Below are 22,299 nucleotides of genomic sequence, written 5' to 3'. Positions count from 1 at the left end.
ATTGGGATTGGGAAAAATTGTTAGTTGCATCGTAAGATTAATAAAATTGTTAAATTCGTTCTCACGATAGAATATACAGAGAACAATTGTTTGTTTCAGTGTAAGATCGTGATTTCTGTCATGCTTTTAGACGAAATATAGGGTTTTATTAGTGAAATAACAACTACTACAGTGAATTTTGATATTTTCACTGCAAGCTTAGGTGTGAAAATGTCAATTTTAAGATTTACTTAAAAATCTATTTTAGTGTAGTGTTCTTCCCCTTGATCAAAACACGTTACTTTTGAATCAGAAGATGTTGCCCAAACAAAAAAGAATGAAATATAAAGTTGCATGAGTTTAAATAAAGATATATTTGGAATGAAATGGAAACCGCTTAGTTGAAAAATGATACTGTTATGCTGTACGTTATGCCATTCTTTTGTTAAAAAATGGTTGTGCTAATTGAAACCAGTTTCATAATTTCAGCGTTGGGTTATTTACAAATTATTTGTTGGATATTTTTACATATGTTATTTGACTGAGTCGGGGGTGAATGAATATCTATGAATCATGAAACAAACTTTAGAACTAAAATAATCGAAAAGATATAGCCAATTATTATCCGCTGTGGTTTTGCATACACGTTCGACCTATTAAGTTGTCATTCAATTTTTTTTATGGCGGCGTAGTAGCTTTGTCATGTTTTCATGCCCTGTTTAATTCAAAAGTGTTTCGTACATAAACTATTATTATTTGGAACATAGATGCATTAATGAAAGTTGCATTAACGTGACGTTTGCATACTATTTGGCGCGAATGCAAAAAAATGCAATTTAATGTCACAGCCCTATGTGCGCTAACGTTTGCTTTTGAATTGAGAGTTGGCGAAAATTTCAAAACTGTGAGAAATATCAAGATGTGAACTTTTTTATTTCACTGATAAATCTCTATTAACTACCGGAAAGAATATAACATATTGCGATCTAACGCTAAAACAAGCACATATCCTCTATTAAAGTGACTGTACACTAGATTGGCACCAATAAAAGTTTTTTCTGTAACGAATCTCAGGACAATTATATAATAAAATGTTTTCCTCTTTGATATCATAATTGTAAAAAAAACCACCAAAATGTAAACAAATATTTAGTTTGAGACTGGGTTCGAACCGGTGTCGCCAAAATTGCAGTCCAGTGTCGTATCCACTGTGCTACGAAGGCTTACCCTAACGACTGGAATATTCAAGCTACATACATACCTTACTTAGTAATATCGCCTGATAACATCGACCAGCCAATCGCGCATAAGGAATGACTTCTTTCTTTTAAATGAAAAAGAACACGAATAAACTGCGAAAAATAAAATGAATTGTAAACTATTTTGTACTTCAGTTAGTAAGTATCAATGCAGTGTACACATCGATACCAAGTTGATGTCAGTTTTCGACATTTTTTTTCGCTATTTCATCATACGGAGTACACCCACTTTAATTTGTTGCCTTTGACTCGTTATGATCATGTGAGATTATTGTGTTCAATTCACTATCTTTTGGCCAGTAGGTTATTAGATGAAACTTAAATAAGTTATCTCCGTATACGAGTACAATTTGATAGATATCGCACACAATTAATCATTCATCATATAACAATTCGAATTGTGATTAGACCAATTTCGACTTTCAAGATACAAATTTAGAAAGAAAAACAATGCTCTAATATTTCAATAGCTTTCTGATCATTGACTAGGATTTATCGACTTTTTGGATACTGTGTTTTTAACAAATTAAATATTTTCGAAATGTCTGACCATAGGATATACAAGTGTATATGTTTCATAATGTTCATGTATACTCTTATTCATGTAAGTATCTCACCTTTATAATTATCTAGATATCTTTGACTCACTTGGCTATTTTCATATTTACATATAAAAACTGAATAAATTATTAAAGATGCACTCTTACTCCCAAATAAGATTTACCACAATTAATACAAATGTTTTAATATATAAAAAAATGATGAAGAAATGTCGAAAACAATGGTTCTTATGAAGGATACCGAGTTTTATGTGAAAGAAAAGTGCAGAAAACACGGTATTTCTACCATAGGAGACGATAGTAGATCGCACTAATTCTTTTAACACTCACCAATCATTTAATGTTTTTGTGTTTTCAGCTATTAAATACACGGTTACAATCTTGTTATCAATAATTAATATTTTCCATAAATGGATCTTTTAGTAAGTAGTTAAAGGCTTATCATTCAAAATGTCTGTTATACATGTTTATGCATTGATTTTGAATAAGAGTATCACTTTAATAAGCCTTCCAGACGGTTATAAAGATCTATCATGAAACATAATTTTTGAAATTTCACTGTTTTAATTACTAAAATATCAATTCAATCATTTTCATTGCTTTGAAATATAAGCCGGCTCTCACGTCAGAAATTACACTGTTCTAACAACGTCATTTCCGAACATGGTCGCGCTTTTCTGTACAAGTCAAATGTAATTTTAAATTCTTTTTAACCATAATCTAAAAGAAGAAAAGTTGTTTGTCCTGGTGCAAGATCGCTTTTTTAACTCGTGAATACAAAAAGCAAACAATTCCCTCGTGTATACACCAGTCGTTAAATATATCTGTTAGTGACTCGGTGAAATAGTTTGTGATCTTACACTGAATCAAACAAATATCCTCAATTATCGTCTATTTAAAACACATATTAAATACACTTGATTATATAAAACTTTCCCATTAAAGCTTCACTCTCACAGAATTACCATTTTTACAACTTTTTTTCATTGTCTTGGAAAGATATTTTTTTGCGTAAATATCTGAAACCAATGATATAAGATTGCTGACAAAAAATCAGATCATAGATTTTCATATTTCCGTTCGAAAATTAATGTTTTATGGCTTAAACCGTTACTAACGGTTTAAGAAAAATGCATAAAATATCAATTTTGGAACTTAAATATAAAAATCTGCGATCATATTTTTTGTCAGCAATCTTATTTTACTGGTTTTCATGGATTTTCGCAAAAATTGGCTCGTTCAAAGACAAAAAAATAAAAAAAAGTTGTCAAAACGTTCAATCTGTGAGAGTGCAGCTTTAAATACACTTGATTATATAAAACTTTCCCATTAAACAATCAAACTATTATTGTTTAGCGATTGATATAATGAAAACATGTCTACGTCCTTAATACCATTGTGACATGGATTTTCCATATGTCTTTCCAGAAAGGATCAGGTAAGGTAAAGGTGGCTATATCCATCAAATCGTACGAGAACGTGAACGGAACTGCATACGGACCTAAGGGTGATGACCGAAAGTGTTGCGATGGGCCAAATAGAGCTAACTGCACTCTCGGAGACACTTGCGACACATATTTCAATATTTGTGTCGGAAGGTTAGTGCCATTGATGTATTTCTTTTTCTAGCACACCGGATAGGCATTTCCGGTGAATTTTGATGTGACGGAAAACTCTGTCTTGCACTTCCCAGGCTAATTGAGTCACGCGCTATGACGCTATTCTTTTTACTTCTTATTTTAAGCATAATTTTGATATTGCAATTCATGATTTCCATAAACATTTTCTTCAAAAAAATGTAACTTCCATAAAATAACAGCAACTTTAAAATCCGTTATATTAAAGGAACATCTTGACATATGCAGTGGATGAAAATTACTGCGCGTCATGACGTCTGTATACATGATCGTGCGCGCTGTTTCGTGAAATGTCCAAAAATGAGTTTTTCTATAACATTTTTTCACCAAAACGTAATTCAATGTATGCTAGAAAAAAGATATCAATTAAATGTGTCCGGTCCGAATTGAAAAATCCGACCCTCCTGCACGCTGAGTTGCCTGTAACTCGGCAAGTCTCGTTTACGAGTCCGGAAACGGGTAATTATCGGTGGATAATGGGTAAAACATTTAGGGAAGAAAAAATGTTTAAAAACAATTTCACCATCAATAATCGATACTGTCGCATATGCATATACAATAACAAATATATACATATGAATGGGAAGACGGAAATAGCGACGGAAATAGCGACGAGAGCGTGTGTGCATTCCATGGACAGCGTAGTATATCTCAAATGTCTCATATTTTATGCGCAAAGATTTTTTTAAACCTTTATTTATATTATTCAAGAAAACCACAACTTTTTATCGAATTGTTGCTTTAAGCACATTTAATTACATATCTAGCATATCTTGCTCATTTAGAATACACACCGGATGGGACTGTCAGGGCGCTTCTTTCACCACAAAGCCTGCCAACGACACCAACAGCATAATGAACGTCCCCATTATGGAGGGTATTGCAGATTCATGGAGTCGTGTAAGTTCAGTATTTGTAGTTTAAACATACACTACATTGCATATCCGCAGATAATTGTTTAGCATGACACCTTTATCACAATGCTATCACTATTTTGATCCTGTAAATAAAAGACACAGAACTAGGTATTTTCAGTTTTAATAGTGACGCTATAAAAGTTAAGAAAGTCAAATAATTGTTTTAACTTTATATGAGTTTAGTGATTATAAACAATCTCTTTTTCATTGTGATTTTACTCTTTTTTCAGGGAATGCTTTTGGTTGTATCCATTAACGACGATGACGATATCGGATTAATCCAGACGCATGACCAGATTGATAGACTCATTGATGAAATCGAGTTCAGTCCAAGCCCTGATCCAGAGTCCTCACAATGGCATTCATTTACCTGGGGAGGAGCTTCCGACAAAACTCAGTGACCAAATTTCTTGCTGTTTTATAGGTCTTTTGGTAGAAACAGTTTTGGGCCAGAGTTTGCACAAAAGTAGCTTATTATGTCAATGTCCGAGTAAAGTGATTCATTTTTTGTTTAAGTATAAAATACATTAGTTTTGTATATTGCTTTTGATAATCTTCTTCTCTATTCATATGAGTGGTGATACTTGTATTATAAAGCGTAGAAATGATTTAAGTTTAGTTTAAGTTTAGTTTAAGAAAAATAGTAAAAATGCTTTAAATGTTATATGCTAACATGGATGGGAATATGTATATAGATATATAGCTATTTTATTGCTAAACAAATTAGTATTCATATCTTTAAATCACACACTAATTAAACAAAATGAACTATCGAAATGTATGGATCTCTTTCTACTTCTAGGATGACTGTGCTGTTAAGTTTGTGGTGCGATGATGACTATTACGGCCCAAACTGTCAGACTTACTGCAAGGGAATTAAACCCATGGCTCTTTGTGATACCTCGGGAAACCATCTCTGTCAGCCATCTGGTAAGCACACAATTCGAAGAATTGAACAATTATTAAATAGATATGAGATCCAATGGAGGATGATGGCATATACTGTTTACCCGGGTTAATATCAACCCATGCAGATATCAGATCCAATGGAGGGTGATGGCATATACTGTTTACCCGGGTTAATATCATGGGATGCATTGTATCCTGTCATCATATCATCCTCCGTGAAATCTGATGTCTATTTTTATTAAAGCTGCACTCTCAACGATTGATTGCTTTGACAACTTTTTTTTGTCTTGGGATGAGCTTTTTTTGCGTAAATGTCTGGAAATCAGTGATATAAGACTGCTAACAAAAGAGAAGATCGTACTTTTCAAAAGTACGTTTAAAAATTGATGTTTTATGGCTTAAAATGTTCTATACGCTTTAAGTAAAATTAAAGGTTCGGCAGTTACAAAACAGTTGAGATCTGTTCTATTGTGAGTTATCTTATACAACTAAATTGTAGGCAATAATGCCAAAGGAGCTGTTTTCTGAGTAAAAACAATGTAACAATTTACATTTGTAAAAAAATAGCAAACACACAGTGAGTAACTTTATTCGCTTTAAAACAATCAAACATCAAATAACATGTTTATTGAACAGATAAGGTGTTGGCTAAGTTTATTTTACATGGTAATGGAATTAAACATTGCAATTATACATCTGTGTGGCAAACAAACAAACTCTGACCTCTGAGCTCGTATACATTCTTCGAAGCGCTTGTCTATAAACTGTTTAATTAGCGTTTGTCGACTCGATGTATTGGAAGTGTCTATTTTAAGACTTACCCGAGAGTAACATAACCATATCAATCGGTGAAAAGCGTTATGTCAAAGGGTAACAGTACGTATTGGCTAATGTCGTGTATATTTTTACATGAATAAGTAAGGTTTGGTATACTAATATCAATTGTAACTATATTAGACGCGTCAGCAAGTTTTCGCGATTGTACCTCGAACATTTACAAATTTGTCAAGAACTAAGATGTGTAACTCAAGATAATAAACTAATTGTTTACCTAACAACATTTAAGACGCAGTTGTCCTAGACTTCTACCACCACGTCAATCAGTCTTCCCTTCCCGATATCACCTTCAACATCCACAAGTTTGTCCAGGATCAGGTGTGTCATAGCAACATGTCTTCGCTTGACTATCTGGAATTTGACATCGACAGGTATATATTTCACATAGTCAATTATGTAGGAGTTTTTTTTAAAACAAAAAGGAGCACTTGTTACGTATCTTCAGTATCATATTTGTACTAAATGCCTTGCTTATAAACTCACAAAATGAGTTTTATTTCAACCGCGGAAAAGGGAAAATGAGATTCAAAATAATAACACTTGGTATGGTTTACTCCGTTTTTAGTGCAGTCATTTATTTTATAGTCCCTTTGAGCTAGTAATTCTTTAAAATAGGATTCCGCTAAAGCCAACGCGTATTGTCGTTGACTGTGTTGTATCTACTATTAGTGAAGGGGCTCTCTTCAAGAATATCTACTATTACTGAAGGGGCTCTCTTCAAGAATATCTACTATTACTGAAGGGGCTCTCTTCAAGAATATCTATTATTACTGAAGGGGCTCTCTTCAAGAATATCTACTATTACTGAAGGGGCTCTCTTCAAGAATGTATAACTGTTACTGAAGGGTTTCTCTTCAAGAATATCTACTATTACTAAAGGGTCTCTCTTCAAGAATGTATAACTGTTACTGAAGGGGCTCTCTTCAAGAATATCTACTGTTACTGAAGGGGCTCTCTTCAAGAATGTATAACTGTTACTGAAGGGGCTCTCTTCAAGAATATCTACTATTACTGAAGGGTCTCTCTTCAAGAATATCTACTATTACTGAAGGGGCTCTCTTCAAGAATATTTGCTATTACTGAAGGGTCTCTCTTCAAGAATATTTGCTATTACTGAAGGGTCTCTCTTCAAGAATATCTGCTATTACTGAAGGGTCTCTCTTCAAGAATATCTGCTATTACTGAAGGGTCTCTCTTTAAGAATATCTGCTTTTATTGAAGGGTCTCTCTTCAAGAATATCTGTTATCACTGAAGGGTCTCTCTTCAAGAATATCTACTATTACTGAAGGGGCTCTCTTCAAGAATGTATAACTTTTATTGTTTAAATGTTTTTTCGTAAACATATTTATTGTATTTAACTATTTATGCATTGTTTACGTATCATCATCCCATACGGCTGTTGTTTTTATTTTATTCTCCGCTGCATTATAAAATTATATTCTCACAAATATCCTAAATAAATCACAAGAATCAAGGCAAAACAAACATCAAACAAAAACAAGAACACAATGCTACAATTCAAGCTCATAACAAAAAGGAAATAAAGATCTTACTTAAAGGCACCAGGATCTAGGCTCAACAAAGACTAAACAAGAGATGCGTTATGATACAATACAGGCCCCATAGCATAAGATATAGCCATGATCCTGTGTGATTTCAAAAGGATCGGCCAAACAAACACTATGAGAAAAGTCACATAATGCTACTGTAAAAGCCCATGACAAAAATGTAGCCAAAATCCTACTTACAGACACAAGGATACAGGCTCAACAAACACTTAACAAGAAACGTTATGCTACAATACAGGCCCCATATCAATCTATTTAACGAAGATCCTGTTTAAAGACAAATGGATCGAGGCCAAAAAACACACTAAACAACAAACACATAATTTTACCATACAGGCCTTTGGCATTAAGATGTAAACATGGCCCTAATTAAATGCACTAGGATAAAGGTCAAGGAAACAGTGAACTAGAGAGAGATAGATTATAAATAAAATGTAAATAAATCCTTCTTCCTAAAGGCACCAGGGTCAATTTCAAGCAAAATTTAAACGAGATACATAAAACGATCGTTCAATTTAACATTTGTTCACAAAACAACAATGCTTTACAAATATATACAAATGGCGTTATTAAAAAAGTTGATGTAACCGCCTCGGCCTGTCATTGTTCACATTCCCTTTGCTTCATAATAATATTCATATTTCAGCAACAGTATGTCGTTTACACTGGCATGTGACGACCATGACGTGTTACCGGTAGAGTTCGAATCCTTGCTGCAAACTGTTCAGCCGGTCACTTTAACCAATTATTTCCCTGCTGGAATTGTAAGAGGTCCATTTGTTACACCCACAGGACATGAGGAGGTTTGTATTTTCCTTTCTATATTTTCGATGTGTTACTTTACTTTGTCAATTATTGTATTGCTGTTACAATTCTGGCTCGAATTTTAATCAAACTTCAAAGAAATGTACAATAGAATCGGAGGGTGTATACTATTCATGCTATCGCTGAAATGTAAATGTCACACTTATTGGTTAACTGGCTATCACTCACACAAAGTTAAATCGGGGACAAATGTCACGTTCATGTCGGGGCTGAATGCGAAAAGGTTTTAAGTGACATTAAAACAAGAAGTAGATTAAACCTTTTCGCTTTCACTCCTCGATGTGACATCTCTTGTTAACCATAACAGTGATACCCTATAGAAGTGAAAAAGTATGTACGTTTTGGGGGTTGTCATCTACATAACGGAGCTGTGGTGGATAGCAATTCATTACATTTAAGGAAGCCGATGGTCAAAAACCATACAGAATTTCAAAACACTGTTAATCAATTTCCGAATTAAAACATAATCTGTTTGCAACAATAGTTGGCGAGTGAATGCATATTTGCTGATTAGACATAACTATGCTTAAAACGCAACTTTTGGTAGTATCGTTTTTTTCATAACAGCATCATTTGAAAACAAAATGATTATTTTTCAGCATATTAAGCCAAACGTGTATGTTGGAGTTCAAATACTTAAAATTTATAACCCACATGGAACGTCATTTGAAGGTAGTAACGTCAACAGTGCACGACGCTGCTGTGACGTTAAAAGGTTTAATAATTGTCCAGCAACGGGCGATGTTTGCGATACTTCCCTCAGCATATGCATTGGAGAGTAGGTTATCACATTATAATTATTATTATTATTATTATTATTTATCATCATCATCATCATCATCATCATCATCATTAGCATCAGCATCATCATCATCATCAACATTATCATTATCATCATCATTATTATTATTTTTATTATTTTTATTATTTATTATTATTATTATTAGTTTTATTATTATTATTATTATTATTATTATTATTATTATTATTATTATTATTGTCGTTGTTGTTGTTATTGTTATTATTATTTTTATAGATTTGTTAGCCATCTGATTAATTGATTTTCGTTATAAATTGAACAATATGACAATCAAGATCGATTAAGTTTACCTGATAGTTTTCCTCACATCAACGTCTTGACATTTTAAATAAGTTAAATTCTTTAAAAATTCGAAAAAGTGTTTAGCTAACATATTTCTCTTTAAACCTTATTATTTTGTTCAAAAGGATAATAAACAACGTCTGCATAGGGTCAGTGACACTTTTCCCAACGCTCCCTAACTCAAACTCCATTTCTGCGTGCGGATCCGCCTATATTGACGATACAAACAACGTGGCGCATGTGGCCCATACAACTGTAGGAGGAATGAGACTCATTAAGGTGAGGCATTTTTTTTTTCCAAAATGTTGTGGGGTAGGAAAGCTTTTTATTTATAAGGCTTTATATAAGAACATTAATTTCATCATTGCATGGTGTTATCAATGTTGTTAAAGCAATTTTCTGTATGAAGCGTTAAAGGTTTTAACCTACATATTAAAACACATTTAAAAAAAAAAAAAAAAAAAAAAAAAATATTTTTTTAATTTTTTTTACCAACTGACTATAAAAACGGTAGGATCGGCGCCTATGTCGTAGGTATGGTCGGGGTACCCGAACCAAATATTTTTTATAGGCCTAAGAGAAGTTTGAGAATATTGTATGATAAACAATCCGGTCCGCCGCAGCCATTTTTCATCGAAAAGAGCCTCGGATGTATATGGACGGTGTACAATGTCAGAAATCTTTATATTTTATTTTACTACGCTGTAAATAGATCGCTTAGTAATTTCAATCCAACAGTTAAACTAAATGACATTATTTTTGTGAATCTTTATCATTTATACAATAATACTCTTCATTGGCTATCAATATAAATTTAGTTATACAAAGTACACGTTAAAACACTACACTTTATTAATATTTTTTTAATATACGAACTTCTTCTACTGATTTACCGGCAAACATCCGAGGTTGGTTTTGATAGAAAATGGCCGAGGTGTTCCGAATGATGACAAACATCACACAGAGTAACTTGTCCTTTTCGATACAAGTTATGTAAGAAGAGACGTGTATTCTATTTCCATGCCTTGGTTCATGCAGAGTGTACACACCGCTTTACCATTATAAAAGTCGCAGTTTATATCACTTTGAACATTCGGAATCTGTTAAATCTCGATATGTCTAAATATAATTATCTTGATGTATGCGCAATGTCGGCGTTTACTTTGGTCTTGATAACTTCGAGAGTGTATTTGCCTTAACATGTTCGGAATCAATAGTTATATGAAAAACCATACAGAAACAAGTCCAGTAGTTGATTGCCTTTTCATTAATTAGGTCGGAGTTGTTCCGGTCGGAAATTATCTGAAAGTTTATTACAATTGGAGTTTATTTTGTATTATTTAACAGTTAAAAACAATTAAAACAATGAATAGTATATGTCGAACGATTAACTGCATGAATAAAACACATTTTTAGATTAGGTAGTTGCGATTGTTTATTTAACTCATTACCTAACAGTTTATGAATGCATTTTCAGTGAAATAGAGTCGAACCCCGTTGGCTCGATCTTTCTTGGCTCTATTTCCTTGTTGTCTCGAACTGGATGTAAAGGACCGAGTTTTACTTCTAAATGTAAGCCTTATCGCTTGGTTCGAATTACCCGAGGCTCGAGATATTTTCGCTGGTTCCTGGGAGTTCGAGCCAATGGGGTTCGATTGTATGGTAATAAGTGATATAATTATATAATTTTAATAACTAACTTCTTAGTTTACCATCTGTTTTAGAACACCACAAGTATCCAAGTCATCTTAAAGGATAACGACGGCAACTCCTCCGATATAATCGATATACTAAAGGGGAACGTCACCATAAAGCCGGGCCCAAATGTTACATACGCTCTTAACACGAAGGTCGTTTTGACAAAATGGGCAAGGTATAATAAGAAACGATACTGAGTAGTGTATCTTCAGCATTGTTATATCAATTTTACGGACAAACAAAAACAGGAGAGGGACTTTCGTAAGCCATCCCGATGTCAACATTTATATAAAACAATAAAGAATATAGAATAAAGTCAAAATTTAGGTGAAAAACTACAGAAACAGGCTCAGTAGCCAGAAGTTTAAACATAAACCCCGTTTAATGGCACAACGGGTAAACGCCAAAGACATAGAACACAAAAAACAACACAAACATGTAGCATTGAACAACAGCACAAGGCAAGTCTTAATAATTTGACAAGATTTACCTTTTACGTTTTACCTTTATTAAGGATTGCTGGGATAAGAGTGAGGTTTGTGCACATAAACTGGTTTAAACTCCCAGTAAATTTACATTTTACTAACCGATCCAAGGCGGAACCTTACAATTCTTGATAAACATACCTATTTATATATATATATAGTATGTACGCACTGTGCTGTTTGTGGAGTTTTATGCTGTTCTATTTTTTCTTGTTTGCGATTTTGTGTACTATGTCTTAGGCGTTTGCCCATTGCCACTAAACCGGGTTTATGTTTAAACTTTTTTGCTACTGAGCTTGTTTCTGTAGCTTTTTGCACAAATATTAAACATAAACCTTGTGCAATGATACAGGGTCAACGTCAGACAGAACAACACACACCTATCAACTAACAACACAAACTATATCGAATGTTAAAAACTAGGAGGGTTTTGTTTATTAATAATTGTAGGGGTACCGCCTTGGAATGGTCAGCAAGGTGAGATTTTACTGAAGGCTTAAACTTTAATCATTCGCAACTTCAAACTTTTGGCAAACGCTAATGGTAATGTTTATCCAAGTATGCATTAGCTTGGGAAAACTGAAGAGTGAAGAAAATCCTGTATTTGTATTAACAGTTTAAATGTACATGTTAATTAAAGAAATTCGAAGGCATTTACCTTTTTCAGTGTCAGTCTGAATTTGATATTTTGGTGTGCGGAAGGCCACTCAGGTCCTCTGTGCCATGCAGACAATGGTACCGACCGCTGTCAAGATGGTAATGGACATTGCAGTTATTAAATAACATACCTTATGAACATTTGAAATGCGATTTTATTATTTTATACAATTAAATCTGAACATGTTTTGCTTTCACTTTTGTTTTCAAATAAGTTCATTTGCGTTTTAACAATTGTTATGACATAATTCTTATTTTGAAGGTCATAAAATAAAAAAAAAATGAATAAAAGTTTAATGTTTCATATCTTTAAACCGCTTAAATAACGGTAATTTCAATGGGGCATCTTTCTTTTGCACTTATTCGCTTCGTTACAGGATGGTACGGAGATGAATGTGAAAAACAGCTTAACGCCTGTCACCCAAATCCTTGCAAGAATCAAGGAACATGCTCCCAGAACGCTACCTCCGAATACACGTGCTTATGTCCTTTCGGATTCACTGGAGGAAATTGCGAGAGCGATCTGGATGAATGCCAAATGAATGTTTGCCAACACAATGCCACTTGCACCAACTTTTACGGCTCCTTCCAGTGCACATGTCCGGCCCTTTACGAAGGCATTATTTGTCAAGATAGCAAACTTCCAGGATGTGACCCAAATCCATGCTCCAATGGAAAATGTGTAATGGACTTTAATGATCCCGATGAGTACAGGTGTATTTGTCCTTCAGGATTTGAAGGAAAAAACTGCAATGAAAGGATGGCATGCTCCGGCTGCACTCATGGTAAATGTGTTGTCAGTGAAGGACAAAGCCATTGTCAATGCCAGTTTGGGTTTGGTGGGCCTCAATGTACTGAAGATGAAAACGAGTGCGAAGCTCACATTTGTGAAAACAATTCCACATGTCACAACACGTTTGGAAACTTCAGTTGTGAATGCAAAGATGGTTATACAGGAAAGGTATGTTCAGAGGCAAGTGGACCATGTAGTAAAGTGACATGTCTAAACCATGGGACTTGTATACAAGTTACTGGAAGCACGTACATGTGCATGTGCACCGCAGGATTTGCTGGGGACATGTGTGAAAATCGCGTTGATCTTTGTGCACGAATCATTTGCTCAAATGGAGGTGTTTGTGAGAATGTTTTTGAGGATTTTCTTTGTAACTGTTCAAGTCATTGGTCTGGGAAATTGTGTGATGTCGATGTGAATGAATGTTCCCAATCATTATGCGTACATAGTCGTAGCTGTACCAACACAGCTGGAAGTTATGCATGCGATTGTCAAGACGGATGGACAGGTTTTAACTGTGAGTCGGATATTGATGAATGTAATACAGGTGCTACACAGTCCCTTTGTAACCATGGACAATGTGTTAATACGCAAGGAAGTTTCAAATGCGCTTGTAACACAGGGTTTACGGGCATTCACTGCGAAAACATTCTTGACTTTTGTACAAATGAAACTTGCAGTGGGAATGGGAATTGTTTTGAAAAGCCAACTGGTCATTGCGTGTGTAAATTGGGTTATAATGGAGATAGCTGTGAAAATGATATTAACGAATGCCAGATTGGAATTTGTGGTGGAAATTCCGTTAATTGCACAAACATGCCAGGAACATATAGTTGCACTTGCAAAAAAGGATGGACAGGACGAAATTGTACTGATGACATAGATGAATGTGCGGCAACAAAAGTGATTCCATGCAATGGTAATGGTTTATGTCATAATACCAAAGGAAGCTACTTATGTACGTGCTTTCCAGGATTTTCTGGAAAAGACTGCGAGACTTTCGTCGATACTTGTAAAGACAAGAAATGCGAACATAATGGGACATGTGTTATAAGAAATTCAGAAACTAAGTGCGTATGTACCCCGGGGTGGACGGACATATCGTGTGGCGATGACGTCAATGAATGTGAATCAGACGCACCCTGTAATCAAGTTGGGGTGTGCGTAAACACTGATGGATCTTATTATTGCGATTGTTATGGGGGTTGGACGGGCAGTGCATGTCAGAATGATGTCAACGAATGTCTGTCGAACATTTGTCAACATAATGGCGTGTGCACAAATTTAGCCGGAAGTTACAATTGCGCATGCCAGTCGCACTGGGAAGGAATGAAATGTGAGGTTCCAATGACGTCCGAACAAAGAGGTACAATATCAATGCCTATTCGATATTGAATTAGTATTCTAATGTAATAATACGAAGGAATCTACAGTGACAAACTTAGTATCAAGAATAATAATAATATCCAGGCCCTTTAACGAGAGACACACAATATATAAAACAACAAAGGCATTTATAAATAAATTATAATTTTATAATAAATAATAAATTGAAATAAGTCATTCTAGTTGTTTTAATAGTTTCTTATTCAACTTACCTTCATGATTAAAACAAAAAGCAACAGTTTTAAAATAAGCCAATACTATTAAAAAACGAAAGAAACAGTTTCCTATACAATAACATGTTTTCTCAAAACAATATTTCTCAAACAATACGATAGATTTAATATTTCAGAAAAAAAATAATCTAATTTTACCTAAATTTAGATTTACAGTTTGTGTTGTTTTCATTTCAGGTGACCAACTGCAGTTTACTTTTTCTAAGAATATAACAAGCAATTTGTTCCAAGTGGTCGTATCCTTTACCCATCGGTTCCTTGTAACGTACATCTGCAATGCGACGGATCTGTCTTTTGCAAAGGAAACATTCAAGTACTTTTAACCTTCATTATGTCATCCCTTCTAACACATTTGTCGTTCTAAAGTTATTTTGTTATTTCGTTAATACATATATATGTATACCTGAATTAATGGTTAATGTAAGTATACAAGCAACACACTTTTCTCAAGCGAGCATTACTAATATTTGCTATAACTATTACCATTTCTTTGATATTTATGCAATAACACATATTCATATTTCTGTTTTCAGAGATAACATTTTCACAGTCTTCATTTCTTGCCCAACCGGTCCAATAACCCAGACATCCATTTCCAAAATGCTTTCAACAATTTCTAACGACACCTTGTCCAATGCTTTCCCATTGCCTTTGCAATCGCTGTTGGTAATACCAAGCGGACCATCGACACAGCAAATACCAGTAAAGTCGAGCGTAAGTCATTTCTGTTTCGAAAGCTATCGTTATGATTGCGTTTGCATATTTAGTTTTATAACGAAGAATTCCCTGTTATTACAGCATTAAACACACATGTAAAGCTTAAATTTACCAATTATTTCAAACCAGACAATATTGGTAACAATGATTATTCATTTGGTACTGTTGATGCTGTCAAAACTAAACTCTTCAATTCGCCACTGGTGAAAATATGTTTCTTAGTCAGTCATAAAATAAAATACGATCTTACACTGAAATCAACAATTATCCTCTACATATTGAGATCATTTTACTTAAATGCCTAGTTTAAATCACCTTTAAGTGACCACTCTCCTCCTTATCGATCAGACATCAGAATATTAAAATGTCAAAGCAAGACCGGTTTAGCCATTTTTCTATAAACCCAGCCCGAAATGGCATTTAGCCAATACACAGGACATGCGGCACCCTGTTGTCACGCAAGTGCAATGCACAAGAAATGTGGCACCCTGATGTGACACCAGGGTAATGCACAGGAATGAGGCACACTGTTGTCACACACGGGCAATTTTCAGGAAATGTGGCACCCTGTTGTCACACACGGGCAATGCACAGGAAATGATGCACACTGTTGTGACACTAGTGCAATGTACAGGAAATGAGGCACCCTGTTGTCGCACACGAGCAATGCACACGAAATGTGTCACCCTCATATGATATCAGGGCAACGTACAGGAGATGATGCACACTGTTGTCACACACAGGCATACACAGGAAATGAGGCACACTGTTGTGACACTAGTGCAATGTAGAGGAAATAAGGCACACTGTTGTCACACACGGGCAATTTTCAGGAAATGAGGCACACTGTTGTGACACTAGTGCAATGTACAGGAAATGAGGCACACTGTTGTGACACTAGTGCAATTTACAGGAAATGAGGCACCCTGTAGTCACACACGGGCAATGCACAGGAAATGAGGCACACTGTTGTGACACTAGTGCAATGTACAGGAAATGATGCACACTGTTGTGACACTAGTGCAATGTACAGAAAATGAGGCACATTGTTGTCACACACATTCAATTTACAAGAAATGAGGCACACTGTTGTGACACTTGTGCAATGTACTGGAACGGATGCACACTGTTGTGACACAAGTGCAATGTACAGGAAATGAGGCACACTGTTGTCACACACAGGCAATTTACAGGAAATGAGGCACACTGTTGTGACACTAATGCAATGTACAGGAAATGAGGCACATTGTTGTCACACACGGGCAATTTTTAGGAAATGAAGCACACTGTTGTGACACTAGTGCAATGTACAGGAAATGAGGCACACTGTTGTGACACTAGTGCAATGTACAGGAAATGAGGCACGCTGTTGTGACACCAGTGCAATGTACAGGAAATGAGACACACTGTTGTGACACTAGTGCAATGTACAGGAAATGAGGCACACTGTTGTGACACTAGTGCAATGTACAGGAAATGAGGCACACTGTTGTGACACTAGTGCAATGTACATTTCCTGTTGTGACACCAGTGCAATGTACTGGAAATGAGACACACTGTTGTGACACAAGTGCAATGTACAGGAAATGAGGCACACTGTTGTGACACTAGTGCAATTTACAGGAAATGAGGCATACTGTTGTCAAACACAGACATACACAGAAAATGATGCACACTTTTGTGACACTAGTGCAATGCACAGGAAATGATGCACACTGTTGTGACACTAGTTCAATGTACAGGAAATGAGGCACACTGTTGTGACACTAGTGCAATGTACAGGAAATAATGCACACTGTTGTGACACTAGTGCAATGTACAGGAAATGATGCACCCTGTTGTCGCACACGAGCAATGCACACGAAATGTGTCACCCTCATGTGATATCAGGGCAACGCACAGGAGATGATGCACACTGTTGTCACACACAGGCATACACAGGAAATGAGGCACACTGTTGTGACACTAGTGCAATGTACAGGAAATGAGGCACATTGTTGTCACACACGGGCAATTTTCAGGAAATGAGGCACACTGTTGTGACACTAGTGCAATGTACAGGAAGTGATGCACACTGTAGTCACACACGGGTAATGCACAGGAAATGAGGCACACTGTTGTCACACACATTCAATTTACAGAAAATGAGGCACACTGTTGTGACACTAGTGCAATGTACAGGAACGGATGCACACTGTTGTGACACAAGTGCAATGTACAGGAAATGAGGCACACTGTTGTCACACACAGGCAATTTACAGAAAATGAGGCACACTGTTGTGACACTAGTGCAATGTACAGGAAATGAGGCACACTGTTGTGACACTAGTGCAATGTACAGGAAATGAGGCACACTGTTGTGACACTAGTGCAATGTACAGGAAATGATGCACACTTTTGTGACACAAGTGCGATGTACAGGAAATGATGCACACTGTTGTGACACTAGTGCAATGTACAGGAAATGAGGCACACTGTTGTGACACTAGTGCAATGTACAGAAAATGAGGCACATTGTTGTCACACACATTCAATTTACAGGAAATGAGGCACACTGTTGTGACACTAGTGCAATGTACAGGAACGGATGCACACTGTTGTGACACAAGTGCAATGTACAGGAATTGAGGCACACTGTTGTGACACTAGTGCAATGTACAGGAAATGAGGCACACTGTTGTGACACTAGTGCAATGTACAGGAAATGAGGCACGCTGTTGTGACACCAGTGCAATGTACAGGAAATGAGACACACTGTTGTGACACTAGTGCAATGTACAGGAAATGAGGCACACTGTTGTGGCAGTAGTGCAATGTACAGTAAATGAGGCACACTGTTGTGACACTAGTGCAATGTACAGGAAATGTGGCACCCTGTTGTCGCACACGAGCAATGCACAAGAAATGTGTCACACTCATGTGATATCAGGGCAATGCACAGGATATGTTGCACCCTGTTGTGACACCGGGGCAATACACAGGAAATGTTGCACCCTGTTGTCGCACACTGGCAATGCACAAGAAATGTGTCACCCTCATGTGATATAAGGGCAATGTACAGGAGATGTTGCACCCTGTTGTGACGTCAGGGCAATACACAGGGAATGTGGCACCCTGTTGTCACACACGGGCAATGCACAGGAAATGATGCACACTGTTGTCACACGCAGGCAATGTACAGGAAATGTGGCACACTGTTGTGGCAATAGTTCAATGTACAGGAAAAGAGGGACACTGTTGTCACACACAGGCATTGTACAGGAAATGTGGCACCCTGTTATGACACTAGTGCAATGCACATTAAAAGTGGCACACTGTTATCACGCACGGGCAATGCACAGGAAATGTGGCACCCTGATGTGACACCAGAGCAATGCACAAGAAATGTGTCACCCTGATGTGACATCAGGACAATGCACAGGATATGTGGCACCCTGTTGTGACACCAGGACAATACACAGGGAATGTAGCACCCTGTTGTGACACCGGGGTAATACAAAGGAAATGTGGCACCCGGTTGTGACACCAGGACAATACACATGGAATGTGGCACCCTGTTGTGACACCACGACAATACACAGGGAATGTGGCACCCTATTGTGACACCAGGGCAATACACAGAGAATGTGGCACCCTGTTGTGACACCATAACAATACACAGGGAATATGGTATCCTGTTGTGACACCAGGGCAATACACAGGGAATGTTGCACCCTGTTGTGACACCAAGGCAATACATAGGGAATGTGGCACCCTGTTGTGACACCAGGCCAATACACAGGGAATGTGGTACCCTGTTGTGACACCATAACAATACACAGGAAATGTGGCACCCTGATGTGACACCATGGCAATGCACAAGAAATGTGTAACCCTGTTGTGACACCAGGACGATACACAGGGAATGTTGCACCCTGTTGTGATACCAGGGCAATACACAGGGAATGTGGTACCCTGTTGTGACACAAGGACAATACACAGGAAATGTGGCACCCTGTTGTGACACCATAACATTACACAGGGAATGTTGCACCCTGTTGTGACACCATAACATTACACAGGGAATGTGGCACCCTGTTGTGACACCATAACAATACACAGGAAATGTGGCACCCTGTTGTGACACCAGGACAATACACAGAAAATGTGGCACCCTGTTGTGACACCACGACAATACACAGGGATTCTGGCACCCTGTTGTGACACCAGGACAATACACAGGGAATGTGGTACCCTGTTGTGACACAAGGACAATACACAGGAAATGTGGCACCCTTTTGTGACACCAGGACAATTCACAGTGGATGTGGCACCCTGTTGTGACACCAGGGCAATACACAGAAAATATGGCACCCTGTTGTGACACCAGGACAATACACAGGGAATGTTGCACCCTGTTGTGACACCAGGGTATTACACAGGGAATGTGGCACCCTGTTGTGACACCAAGGCAATACATAGGGAATGTGGCACCCTGTTGTGACACCAGGGCAATACACAGGGAATGTGGCACCCTGTTGTGACACTAGGGCAATACACAGGGAATGTGGCACCCTGTTGTGACACCAGGACAGTACACAGGAATGTGGCACCCTGTTGTGACACCAGGGCAATACACAGGGAATGTGGCACCCTGTTGTGACACCAGGGCAATACACAGGGAATGTGGCACCCTGTTGTGACACCAGGGCAATACACAGGGAATGTGGCACCCTGTTGTGACACCAGGGTAATACACAATGAATGTGGCACCCTGTTGTGACACCAGGGCAATACACGGGGGATACACAGGGTATATACAAGCAAGACAGTTGATACACTAGGTCTTTGAATAATGATGTATTATATTTTAATGATCTCATTTCAGAAATGGATTTCGAAGTATTGGCCAGTATTTGCCGGTGGAGCAGCACTTATTATTGTTGTTGTGGCAGTGGTTGGAGTAATACTCAGAGTCAGGTATAACCCTTGATGGTTCATTTCTTTTAATTTCCATTCATCGGTTTTTTTTTTTTGAAAATGAATGCATTCCAAACCAATCATATTTTTCCTTTCGTGAGAAAATTCGTTTTAGTAAGTCTGCATATATTTTCCAATAGTATGTGAGAAAGGGAAACAACTGCGTCGAGTGTACATGCATTACATGACAGAGTAGCTTGTAACGATTCCTTAAAAAACTGTTGGCTTGTCAAATTAATAAAAGGACAATCATAGATAAAAAATATACACTTAAAGCTGCACTCTCACAGATATACCATTTTAACAACTTTTTTTATTTATTTTCTTGGAAAGAGCAATTTTTTTACGAATATATCTGCAAACCATTGATATAAGATTGCTGACAAAAAATCAGATCGTTTTTTCCGTTCGAAAATTAATGTTTTATGGTTTAAACCGTTACTAACGGTTTAAGAAAAAATGCATAAAACATCGATGTTTGAACCTAAATATAAAAATATGCGATCTGATTTTCTGTCAGCAGTCTTATATTACTGGTTTTCATGGATTTTCACAAAAAAATGGCTCGTCCCAAGACAAAAAATTAAAAAAGTTGTCAAAACGTTCATTCTCTGAGAGTGCAGCTTTAAACAAGACAAATTAAGAATTAATACTTGTACATAATAAGTAGGTCAAGATTAATTGAAGTTCATAGAAGCAAAGATGACATTCGTCAACAATGTTTTGCGTGCGTTTCTTACGCTTTAAGAAAATTGGATATTTCGGCATTTTTCCAAACAATCGAGATCTGTTCTATTGTAAGTTATCTTATATGACTGCATTAAAGGCATTGAAACCAAAATCAGCTGATTCTAAGAGGTACTAAATTGTAAAAATATCAATCTGTAAGAGTGTTGCTTTAATTCCAATTTATCTCGACTTTAAAGACAGCAAAATGCTTCAGTCCATTTTGAAGCATCCAGAGAACGAGCTTATAGTAATGTTAGAACATCCTTGTGGCTCTCCGTAGGCGACTGTGCCACAAGTCCACCCTTATCCTTTTCAATTTACCATGATACAATGCAAACTTAATGAACCATGCTAAGAGGAATACAGGAAATATATAAATGCCGAAACGACAATAAACAAAAGACATTTATGTATAAACACCACATTCACAAATACAAACATCACTGACGACAGACAACATGTGCATCAAACTGCTGATAAATGGGATTACCGCCATTTAACGGTCAGTGAAACGCGAGTTCACTGGAACACGAGCCTACTAGAGACATGACCTTACATTTGCTAAATTGTATTTGTTTTATTTTTTTCTTTTGCAGGAAGAGGAAAGACAGTTCGGTTACCAGCTACCTCAATCCCTCTTATTCCAGTCATGATAACTCTGAACTCAAGGAGTACGACAGCTGACGAGCTTTAGAACCTTTCACAATACGTATGTGTGTTGGGAAGGGCAACTATGGAAACTATGGAAACGTTTCAAAGATTTACTTTTTGTTTTCTCCATCTGTTTGAAAAAAAATGACCAACTTTAGAACCTTTCACAATCATACTTATGTGTGTGGGGATGGGCAAATATGAAAACGTGTCAAAGATTTTTTTATGTTTTCTCCATTTGTTTGAAAAAAAAATGACGAACTTTAAAACATTTCACAATACTTATGTCTGTGGGGAAGGGCAGATATGAAAACGTGTCAAAGATTTATGTTTTGTTTTGTTTTGATGTTCTTTAGTTTTCATGTGTTTGTTTTAAAAAAGATTTGGACACCCTTTA

General features: G+C 36.6%; 1 protein-coding gene across 1 annotated transcript; it reads left to right on the top strand.

Moving 5' to 3' along the window:
- The first annotated feature begins 1,749 nt into the window (after nt 1-1,749).
- Nucleotides 1,750-22,299, top strand: LOC128217053 (fibropellin-1-like). Its single transcript, XM_052923899.1, has 16 exons — nt 1,750-1,842; nt 3,227-3,396; nt 4,221-4,335; nt 4,583-4,749; nt 5,155-5,282; nt 6,328-6,469; nt 8,314-8,470; nt 9,092-9,270; nt 9,720-9,873; nt 11,319-11,467; nt 12,445-12,533; nt 12,812-14,593; nt 15,024-15,159; nt 15,380-15,560; nt 20,431-20,522; nt 21,848-22,299. The coding sequence occupies exons 1-16, from the start codon at nt 1,780-1,782 to the stop codon at nt 21,933-21,935; spliced, it is 3,792 nt and encodes a 1,263-aa protein (XP_052779859.1). The 5' UTR covers nt 1,750-1,779; the 3' UTR covers nt 21,936-22,299.

The sequence above is a fragment of the Mya arenaria genome, chromosome 14 (genome assembly GCF_026914265.1).
Source record: "Mya arenaria isolate MELC-2E11 chromosome 14, ASM2691426v1".
NCBI classification, from domain to species: domain Eukaryota; kingdom Metazoa; phylum Mollusca; class Bivalvia; order Myida; family Myidae; genus Mya; species Mya arenaria.
The sequence above is the reverse complement of the archived record's forward strand: the minus strand, read 5'-3'. Positions and strand labels throughout refer to the sequence as shown.

What these genes read in the sequence shown, in the direction of transcription:
- LOC128217053 (XM_052923899.1), top strand. Translation starts at nt 1,780, where the DNA reads ATGTCTGACCATAGGATATACAAGTGTATATGTTTCATAATGTTCATG. An exon ending in TCATGTATACTCTTATTCAT is followed by an intron (nt 1,843 to 3,226) that starts GTAAGTATCTCA and finishes ATGTCTTTCCAG; the next exon opens with AAAGGATCAGGTAAGGTAAA. An exon ending in CCATCTCTGTCAGCCATCTG is followed by an intron (nt 5,283 to 6,327) that starts GTAAGCACACAA and finishes ACAACATTTAAG; the next exon opens with ACGCAGTTGTCCTAGACTTC.